At 35.7% G+C, this 10,961-nt stretch overlaps 1 protein-coding gene across 1 annotated transcript in view; it reads right to left on the bottom strand.

The window, feature by feature from the left end:
• The window catches only part of SYT10 (synaptotagmin 10), a 35,339-nt gene continuing 26,533 nt past the window's right edge, over positions 2,156 to 10,961 (bottom strand). Inside the window, exons 4-7 of the mRNA XM_021388763.1 lie at positions 8,653 to 8,773; positions 7,559 to 7,730; positions 6,041 to 6,170; positions 2,156 to 4,924 (exon numbers count right to left, since the gene is read on the bottom strand). Coding sequence (XP_021244438.1) covers positions 4,853 to 4,924; positions 6,041 to 6,170; positions 7,559 to 7,730; positions 8,653 to 8,773 — 495 coding nt within the window. The 3' untranslated portion in view covers positions 2,156 to 4,852. The remainder of the gene's footprint in view (positions 4,925 to 6,040; positions 6,171 to 7,558; positions 7,731 to 8,652; positions 8,774 to 10,961) is intronic.

Here is a 10,961-nt window from a genome sequence, read left to right as displayed (position 1 = left end):
AACTCTGTTACTGAGTTCTAAAATAGTTATCCTTATTTTAAGCTCTTACACACTTAAAATATAGTGAAATGGTTTCAGAAGTCAGTGTACAAACCTGGTGAGACCAGTAATCAAATTAACGTGATTGCGTGATAAAAAATCAGCACATGAAAAAGTTTATTGGATATAATCAGTTAATTGATTAAAAAGATATAGCAAAATAATCTGGGAATTAGAGCATCATGTATAATCCAGGCAACATCATGTTAAAAACTTTCAAAATGATTAAATAGAAGCCAGTAAAAAATCCTGAAAATTAGGTGAAATGGATGGATCGATTATGTGTTTTTTGGAAAATTAGTTCTAGTATTGCTCAAAAAATACATCCATTGAAAGAAGATCAGAAATAATTGTTTTTTCCCTTTGAAAAAAAATAACCTAATGAAAATACTTCATGCTTGCTCAAAATGATGAAGAAGGTTGTGATTCTTTAAGGAAAAAGTTTTGTTACTTAAAAATAGGAAGGGAAAATATGTCCGTATTTTGAAAGATAAATGTTCTAGGAGAAGTTTTGTCCTGATATACTAAGTTTTGTTTCATCTTATTGGTCCTGGCCACTTTCTTTGTACGTGTCCCTGAGACATGTATATTGCCGTCTGTGCTTTCTAGAAGCCAAACCAGCCAGTGTTACTGATTCCATAACCTCTGGTAATCATAAAAGACTGTGGAGAAAGAAAGTTACTTCTTTGACAGCTCTTCATAGAATGAAAATGAGAAATGTAGTGATCCTACACCTTTTGGTCAGGACCCCACCAGTTTCATATTACTGCATTTTAAGGCCAGGAGTCATCTTTAGGCAATGCAGACAAAATTAAGTGTCAAGAATCTACTGCTTGAACATATAGAAGCTAGTCTATACTGAAGCCCAAGATAGAAAGAAAGATAATGGGAAAATAGTTGGTCACTTGCTGAGAGAGTGATGGAAAAAGTTTTATCAGCAGATGGATCCAGTACAGCCAACCAAAGCTGAGAACATGGAGCACAGTCTAACCTATGCTACTGTCTGCAGTGCCAGCGGAACTCTAAATCTACCTGCTAGGGTCCTAGTTAACATTTTGCATAGACCTAATAATAATTTTATGGTTGCTCAGAGCAAATCTAATGGTCCCTGAAAACTTATTTAATATGGGGAAGGGAAGCAATTGTTTGAAAACAGTATTTACCCAAAAGACTAGAATGACTCATTAGATACATTTGTATGTGGGCTTTTTTCACTTTACAGTGCATTATTGAAAATAAATATAAACTTTAACAGCTCTCTTGAAACCACTTAATCCATCATATACTTTCTCTGTACAATTCTGTGGTTTACTATTGTGAAAGTACAAAAAAAAAAGCTCTGTAGTGCAAAATACAATTCTTATTAAGTACAGTTACTGTTTCCAGTAAAACATTTCAATAAAAATAACTCAGGCTTTTGAGTTAGCCTCAGGAATGCGAGTTTTTCAAACTCCTATAAAATTGCTACTATATATTTTACACCAACTATTTGCCAAATTTGATTTTTCTCAAATCAGACTAATGTTAGTGATATGGCAGTAATGTGGATAAGTAACAAATGCATATTCAGTATGGGAGTAGGAAGTTTACAACAGTTTTTTTCTAATCAAAACCTTTTATATCTCTTAACAAAGAGTTAGATAAAGCAACATATTCACTGACAAACTGTGCTAAGCTTTTACTCAGAAAAAAACTTCTATGAGTGCACTCATAGAGTAACTTGTGCACCAGGCTCTAAAGCCAATGGGCTAGTTGTGCTAACTATATACTCTACCTTGAGATAACTAAGAAAGCAGTAAAAAAAAAGAAAATATATACTATTTTGCATTATTTATATTTATCACTGATAAGTGACTAATAAAAATTGATCAGGGGATCATTTTTGAAATTAGATGTCTTGATAATTTTGCAGCCTGATTTTTCACAGATGCGGAGGACCCATAAATCAAGTTTAGACACAATAGTCATACAGTATTGTTATTAACCATATAGAAAACAAAACAACAACAACAACAACCAAAACCAATAATCCTCTCCCCCCCCCGCTCCTCCCCCCTCCCCCCCTCCAAAAAAGAAACCACCCAAAAGCAAACAAAAAAAACCAACAGGGTAAAAGTGAGCAATTATTCCTTTGGTGTTTGACAATGATTTAAATTTAAGGAAATGACAATTGAAATATCTTACTACTTATGATGAAACATACAGGATACTTATAAATAACAATGAAATAGTTAAAAAGATGTTGCTCATTGCTGAACATTTATGCTACATTTCACTGTGAAATTGTTAGCTTTTTGGATATTAGGTGCAAAAAAGTGCAAAGAATACTTAATCAACTGTTACAGTACCACATTACAAAAAGTATTTTCTAGGCCACAAAGGCCACTGCTGATGTGATTTGTATTAAGATAAATGTATACACAAAATAGTTTTTCAATCTCCATTTACATATCTACGTATCTATATCAGCATCTCAAAATCACTGGGAAAATGATCTAGGCCACAAATCTCGTATTTAAAATATTAGACACCTTGTGGAAATAGAGAAATGAAATTCTGCAAGGTAGCTCTGCATTTATGGTGATGAAAGTACAATCTTGAACAGGGAGGATCAGTATTCAGCATTACGAGCCCTCTCTGGGAAATGCATTTCTGTCTAGAGGCCATGGAAAGCAACTTTGAACAGACGTTAGAAAACTTGGGTTGGAGCCATTATTGTTAGTGTTATTAATAATGAGTAAGGAATACCTGAAAGCTCTATTTGTCTATTTGGCTTGCTTTCTGCATGTGTATGAAATCGTTTTGAATTACTCCTTTTTGTTGCCTTAAAAACACCTAGAATGTTAAGGACAGCCTTCTCAGCTTTTCCAGAGGAGTCAAAATGTTTCAAGGCATAACTGACTGCTGTAGGGATCAGTTAAAGGAATGGAGGTGGCTCGATCTTTATTAATTCATTCTGTGTCAATCAGGCCAAACTAACCAACCCCTAGTGGTTCTTTGCAAGTCTCTCCAAAGTCCCTTTTCCCTTCATAACCATATTAATTTCCACACATTTTTCCATTATCAAAAAACAATCTTCAATTTCTCTCATGTATGACAGTTCTGTAAAAATGCTGTTTTGGAAAAATACTGCCCTCACTTGTATTTTTAAATCTTACAGACATACAAAAAGAGTCACTGCTCTTTTCTAGTTGCAGTTCAGGTTTCAAAATCTCAGATCCAACCATTCAGTCTTTTCTATGCTCCTCATAATGAATAAATATATAAATGAATGAATGAATGAATAAATAAATACATAAATAAATAGATAGATAAATAAATAAATAGTCTGATTGAGGTAAACTGTAATGTTAAAAAAAGTTAAATCTACAAAATAATATTCAGTTCTCTCTCAGCTTTTAAATCAGCTCACTTCAGCGGATGATTTTTTGTAGTTGCTGTCAGTGTGTATTGTAACAAATTTTCTTGTTTGTAAAATTGTTACATTTCAATTTCTTTCTCCATATATTGATACAAAACTCATCTCAAATTCATTTTGGACATCTAATTTGAGGTATCAAGTGAGGGACCAGGAGCACGAGCTACGTACTCAGTTCAAAGTACTTCAAACAAATCTAACACTGTCATACTAAATTAAGAAACATAAAGATGCTTTTTTTTTTGTAACGACAGCTTTTGTTCATGTTTTTGAATGCCTAAAATTCATTAAATAGATTATGTTACATCAGAGCATTTTCACACCCACAGGCCTGAATAAAGACTGAATATGGGATGCATGATGCCCACAGCAAACAGGCTCTACTGAAAGTGCTAGATGCATCTGCTTGGGAGACACATTTCTGTGGAGCTACAGCAACCTCCACAAAACTCCTCGTAGAAACATTTGCTGTCCACAATGATACACCCATATCTGTTGTTCAGTGTCATGCAGAGCTAGTGGATAACTGAAGTAAAACTGCTACCAAATGTAGCTGTTGGCCTGGGTGCGCATGGTATTTAAGCCAGACAGTTTAATGAGCTCCTGTAGGTGCAGCAGGCATCCTGATTGCTGGAATATTATAACTGCATAGATCCAGTCACAGGACCTCTTCCATAAAGGCTGAACTAAAACCCAGTAAAGAGTCCTACTCAGTTGATGTGGCCTCAGAGGACTTTTGATCAGTCCTTCCACCCTGCCCAAGGAAAGAACTAACATTTCAAACAGTCAAAACGTGACAATAATTACTGTTGTTGTTCTCTTTTTCTTTCTTTTTCTTTTTCTTTTTCTTTTTCTTTTTCTTTTTCTTTTTCTTTTTCTTCTTTCTATTTTATCCATTTCTTTCTCTATTTCCCTCTTACTTCCTTTTTTCCTTTCTTTCTTTTTCACACAATTTTCAGCTTGAAGTCTAATCTTGAGAAGTCATCCAGAATGTAGTGCAATTTAAACGAGCTTTACTACGAGAGCCGTATATGACTATTTGCTCTCTCTCAAAAGAATTAAGCATCACAATCTGCAGTGGTTTTGAATTGCTTTAGGGATTGTTCTTTTTGATTTCGTTGTCTATACAAAGATATTGGATATGATACTGGATATATGCCAGAGAGAAAACGGATGAGTGAATTTTTATGAGAAAGGATTATATTTGGCTCAAGCCAACTTCATTCATAAGGTAAGAAATTATTATAAACTGTAATATAAGACTTAGAATAGGAAAAAATGTATTTTAATACAAAAATATGGATACAGTTCATCTGTGGAAGCCAAACCTGTTTATGTAGATGTGAGCTACATGGGAGCATTGAACACTGAATATGATGAATCCACTCTTTCTCCCTAGGGTGTAAGTGGTGGTTTTGGTGATGAACAAGATCCCTGGCTATCAAAACTGGTTGCTCGGCCAGGTAACTGCAAGAAAAACATTAATTTTACAAATGTCATGAATCTGGTTATGACTCATACTCATTTCAGAGGATGAGGGAATTCCTCAAAGAAGAACCTGAATCACAACTAGGCCCTTTCTGGGTCAAAGTCTTCATCAGATCTAGTAATGAAAAGAAAATTCGTAGTGACCTAAAAATTCCTTTGACTCTTTCACAAGAGTGGGTTTATTTTATCACCTAGGACTAGTACCTCCTTCGCCAAACCTACATAATTCAGAGAAAGCCAGGAACATCTCAAAAGAGGCTTCAGTTTTGCATTGACTCAGTTTCCCTCAGTTTCCTCACACTCTTCAGGTATCCTACTGAAGCCTTGTTTTTTTTCTATCGCTGAAGATGCTGTGCAGCAACACAATACACAGTGGGGAAACCAAATGTCTTGTGCTGCCTGAAACAGCAAATCATTTTTCTACAGAGACTAATCTGGAGGAGGTCTCGATGGTGTACCCTCTGTGTACTAAAGCAGGGCCTGCTGCTTGTTGAGACTTCAATACGTATCTTTTCAAACTCAAAGCTGCTTAGCATTTTGTATACAGAAAACCAGTTAAATATGGTCACACATCAAGCTGAAGTGGGAGTCCAAGCCTGGGGAGTTGTAGATACTATCACCAATCCATGTGAATAAACTTCCAATAAAAGTCTGCTTGAGTAAATCTAGAGGAAGTTGCTGTTTTTTTTTTTTTTTTTTGCTTCAAATTAGCATAATTAGCCAGTTTCAGATTAATGTTTTAGCAACATAATTGTTAATGCTAAAGATTTTTGAATAGGAAAAGATTGCTTTTGAACTACTTCCAAATGGTCTCTTAAAAATGATCAAAATCTCTGAAATTTTAAAGGTTCTAATGTTACAATGCTTTATCATGTGGTATCCTCATGAAAATGTTTGAAATGGCAGATATAAATAAACAACAAACACAAGCAACTAGATTTAGATTGTGCTAAGGATGTTATAGCAATTTGATAGATGAGCAGTGGCAACCATGATGCACTGATTTTCACGATTCTTAGAAGCACATAAATGCAAGAGAGAAAATAACCCATAACATTCAGTACACCGAGGAGGAGAAAATTTGCTACTTCTTACCTCTACCAATGGATGCCAGTGAGTTATTGGTTTACGTGGGTAAGCCAGCATTTCATTCCAGTGATCTCTTCCAAGCCCTTCAGCATCAATTCCTGTCCGACATACCCCAATGACCTCATTGTGCCCTACTCTAAGAATTGTAAAGAAACAGAATTTTTTGTAATGTAGTTTTAGTAACATTTGATGTATAATTCAGTTTACTAGGTTAATGCAGCATAGAATGTATGTCTAAGATTTTTCCTAATATTTATTACAGATATTAGTTTTAGTGGAAATATAGTAATAAGAAATTCTGTAATAACATCCAAAACCTCCAGCCACTCCCAGACTGCTTCTAGGAGCTATGAAAATAGCAATGAAGACTTAACCTTTGCTGTTAAAATGTTACAACCCAAAAGACTCAAGGAGAGCATGCTTAAATTTTGTTGTAAAGGAAGGTGATGGAAGATACCAGGGAATAAATTCCTGCTCCAAATGTTTCAGACGTAATCCACACTATATTTCCTAGGTCTAATTAATCTAATTGGAACTTCAGCTAAAAATGTGAAAGGCAAGATGTTATAGCAGTAAAACGCAATACCTTAGTATTTCAGAATCCCTAGCAATGTCGTAAACTTGTTGAGGGAATCCAGGAAGTCCTTTTCTATACCTTCCCTACAGGTACCTGAGAATAACATTTCCTACCTTTCTCTTAGTTAATATTTTGAAAGGAGCAGTTGGAGAGGACTGGAGGTGTGCAAGTTGCTGTACATTTATCCCCCTAATGGTGTTGCAGTGTCCCTTTCACATATGAATGTCTTCCTAACAGAATTTATAGAAGCAAAATGAAATCTGACAGTGAGGAAAGATAATCTGATGCTTTAAGTTAGTCAACTGGACTTTCACTGTTTATTTGCCCTGCAATTTCCAGTACTCATTACTAATAGCCCTTGAAAGAAGCAGACTTGGATCAGACATGATACTGTCAGTCACTGTCTAATTTACCTTGCCGTATTTGAGGTACTCTGAGCAGGAGTCTTTTCAATTCTCAGTAAGGATACAGATTAGTTGAGGCTCAGATGCATAATCAGTGAGGGATGAACTGAAGTATTCATCCAAATAATTAATTATGACCTAATTCAGTGGGGCAATTAGGCACCTAATTCTTTCTTAGGCATCTAAATTTCCATTGATATCAAATACCTGACATTTCAAAAGGAACTGGAGGCACAAGTGTCTTTTAAACCAGGAGGCATAACTGACAAACTTTTACATTATACAGCCACTAGATGGGGACAGAAATGCATGCCACTGCTAGTGGCACGTAAGGAGGTTTAGCCAAGCTTCATCCTTGTCACAGATAAAATGGACTGAGCTCTAAAAGTTGTGGAAGATTTGCACCTCTTCAGGAAAGGGCCCACAGATATCTTTTGTGACACTGAGCCTGCTTGAATGTTCAGGGAGGTAGAAATCAGTTGCTTGCAATGATCAGATAATGTCTAACTGAAGATTAATGTTCGGAGAGCAAACAGTGCTTACCGATCATAATCCATCACTGCAATGGAGAGGCTGACCTGGTCCACATTCTCTGGAGGGATGTCAAAGATGATGGCCTCATTATAAACTGGATTGAGTGTATTCTTCTTTGTGGTTGTTTTCCGCTTTTTCAGTCTTCGACCTTCACACATCAGGGACACTTTGACATATGGATCTAAGTAACAGACAATAAGTTGTGTTTACTTGGAGTCAAAGCCATTCCAACATGTAGCATAAATACAGTATTTCTGTAGGTATGTCATATTTATAAGACATAAAATTCAACATTTTTAATGACCTTGGGAATCCATGTTTTCAATATGCTGCCAATGCAATGGAAAGGTATAAACTTTCTGAATGGATGTACCAAACTCCAGATCAAAGATAGCAGGTATGAGGGCTGCCCCAGAAGTAATGCCTCCTATTTTATTATGTTGGCCCATGATGTCAGAGACAGATATTGGTGTTATGGCAGTAGAGGTTGAATCTTCCTGACAATACCCCGTTACATTTTGTTGCTGTGTGAAAAATGGCAGCAGAGGGGCAGGCTGACAAGATGGCATCTGATGTAGAAATGTGTATGAAGCAACGGTGTGCCACTGAATTCTATGCAGAAAAAAATCACACCCATTGAAATGCATCAACACTTGCTGAACACTTATGGAGACCAAATAGTGAATGCGAGAACAGCAAGAAGGTGGGTGGTGCGTTTCAGCAACGATGCTGTCATAGCAGCTGTGAAATTGTTGGTCACTTCTGCTGGTGCAGATATTTATGAGCATGACATGGATGCTCTTTTTTGTCACTGACAAAAATGTATAGCTAATGGTGGAGACTATATTGAAAAATAGTGTTTTGTAGCTGAGAATTTGCTCTACCAAATAGTGTTATTGTGCTCTTTGTAGCTGTTGTAGCTTCCATGGAAATAAATAGGAGGCAGTACTTTCAGAGCGACAAACATAGCTCTGTACGGATTCTATACTCATTCTCATGTTACTTCCATTCAAAACCATGCTAAACATGCACTAAAAGAAGGGGATGTTTTTTGTCTTCTTTCTGAATAAGCTCTGCTATGCTATTCAAAAAAGTAGATTCACCTGATGCACCAGTTATATCCATTGCTTTGAGATTTCTGCATTTGATGACTGTTAATGTCATTCTCCCAGCAGTAGGCAAATAACAAAGGGAAAACATGATCTCACCCAAATCTATGCTTTCCTGAAAAAGAAAAGCAATTATTAGAAATCCGATCACACTGCCAACAATTCAGTTCACACCATGCAGAATTCTAGAAATATTTTTAACATACAGAGAGACATCTTTTGCAGGCTCAGGTAAGTTTGAAGAGAATAGAAACAAGAATATTTGGGAATTATTTCTATAACATACATAAAGAGTACCAATAGGATAATATTTTAATGATGGGATCTAGAGTTACTAAATGGAGAATTTAAATCAAAAACATAGCCAATTTTTTTTCTGGAAGCATTTGTGTTGAATTCACAGTTAGAAAAGCTGCTGAATGTAGAATGTCATGTTCTTCTTTTGGAAAAACTCAGATTGCATCATTCCCAGCATAAAGAAATCAAGTGGGATATTTAGATCACACACATTTCCTTGCATTTTAGCCACTGAAATGAATGCAGCGGTTTTATTCATGCACATATGTATGCATCTGAAAGGTTCATCCTGTCTGAGAGCTTCAAAAAGATGAATGTGCTGCTAAACGTTACTAGCCTTATTGATTTTATCCTGTTCAGTGGGTTGTTTTGTTCTAGAAGAAAAGCAAAGCAAAGGAGTAGCACCTCAAACTTTCCTGCCTCAAGGACAACTTCTGGGGGGATGTTATACTAGGGAAGATAGATAAGGCCTGAATGGATCTTGATCATGCTCATGGAGACATAGTTTCTATGTTGAGACAATATGCTGCAAATTAAAAAAAAATGCTATATAGTTCAGATCAAAGAACATCTGATAAATGGGATCTAAGGAAGAGAGTTTCCATTCTTTTTTTCTTCCATAATTATACATGAGAATACATAATTCCCTAATATCACACAAGTTTAGCTTTTGAGATATTATATTCTGAATTATTCCAGTTCTTTTAAGATAGTAAATAACTTTCTACTCCTCCTTCTCAAACAAACAAACAAACAAACAAAAACAAACCCCACGACAGCACATTAAGAACAAGTTAGGATTCTTAAATAATAGCGTGTAAGGATCTTGTAAGGTGGTGAGCTCAGTAAGGCAGCAATTCTTAAGCATGCTCATATGATCTGGAAGGATTATTTTTAACTTTACAGAAAAGCTTATTTTTAATGTCATATCTTCAATATTTTATCTCTCAGACCTGAAACTATCCTGAGATTATTAATTTGAGTACAGCTGGATTTATGATGCAGCTGATTTAGCACCAGAAGGTGAGCACAATGTATTTTTAAATGATGCATGGTAAAATAATTATTGCTGGGTAGATCACAAACATGTTGTTCATAGTTATGAGTCAGAGTGAGGATCCTTCACATTTTTCAGCTACTTATGTGAAGTCTTACTAGCTTTTTTTGGGTTAATGTTTTAACTTGGAATAGATACTTCAAATCTTTCTTGAATAAAGATGGACTTAATCACATGCCTCAGTAGTTTCTATTCTTTTTTCCCTGCACTGTAGACTCTAGATAAAAGAATATAGTTTTAAAATTGCTTAAAAATCTCTGTTGCACTGTTAATAAAATATTGACTTTTGTGTAGGTTGGTCAGTTCACAAGTTCAGACATTTTGCTGTAATTCTGTTCTAAGTATTAAGAGCAGTGTGCATGTGAACATTCTCCGTGGGTAAATTTCATGCTTGTCAGGATTCCTCAGGATTTCAAAATGATTTAGCTCATCCAGTCTACATAATAGAGCTGTTTGGTACCCCCTTTTGCCCAGCTCCTTACTTTGCCACACAAACTGCACAATTTTGTACCACAGAATACATACACAGAAAGTGAATAGATTCACTTTTTCTAATTCAGAAAAGATAAAACTTTCACAAATGAAGTGCAATACTTTTCAATTATTTATTAAAGTGCTAGTTGTCCCCTGTTATGCTTTACAGGTTTGTCATATGTGGAATCAGTTTTTAAAACACAGCTTCTGTTATTACCATTACTTTCCGAATTCAGCCTGATCATTGGTCCTCATATCTGTATATGAAAGATATCTCATTGTTTTCTTTGAAAAGAAAATGGAGTTCCCCCACATCCAGCACTTCAAAGTATGAAGTCTGAGTTGAGGGAGGTGTTGAGGATGGGTGGGGTCACGGAGCACAGTGAGCAGATCATGAAAAAGACTAAAAGGGCATAAATTCTTCCTCTAGGGAGTTGATTTGTGCAGGTGAACAGAGAGAAAGTCATTTTTTGCA

The sequence above is a fragment of the Numida meleagris genome, chromosome 1, assembly GCF_002078875.1.
Source record: "Numida meleagris isolate 19003 breed g44 Domestic line chromosome 1, NumMel1.0, whole genome shotgun sequence".
NCBI lineage: Eukaryota > Metazoa > Chordata > Aves > Galliformes > Numididae > Numida > Numida meleagris.
This window is presented reverse-complemented; position numbering and strand designations above follow the sequence as displayed.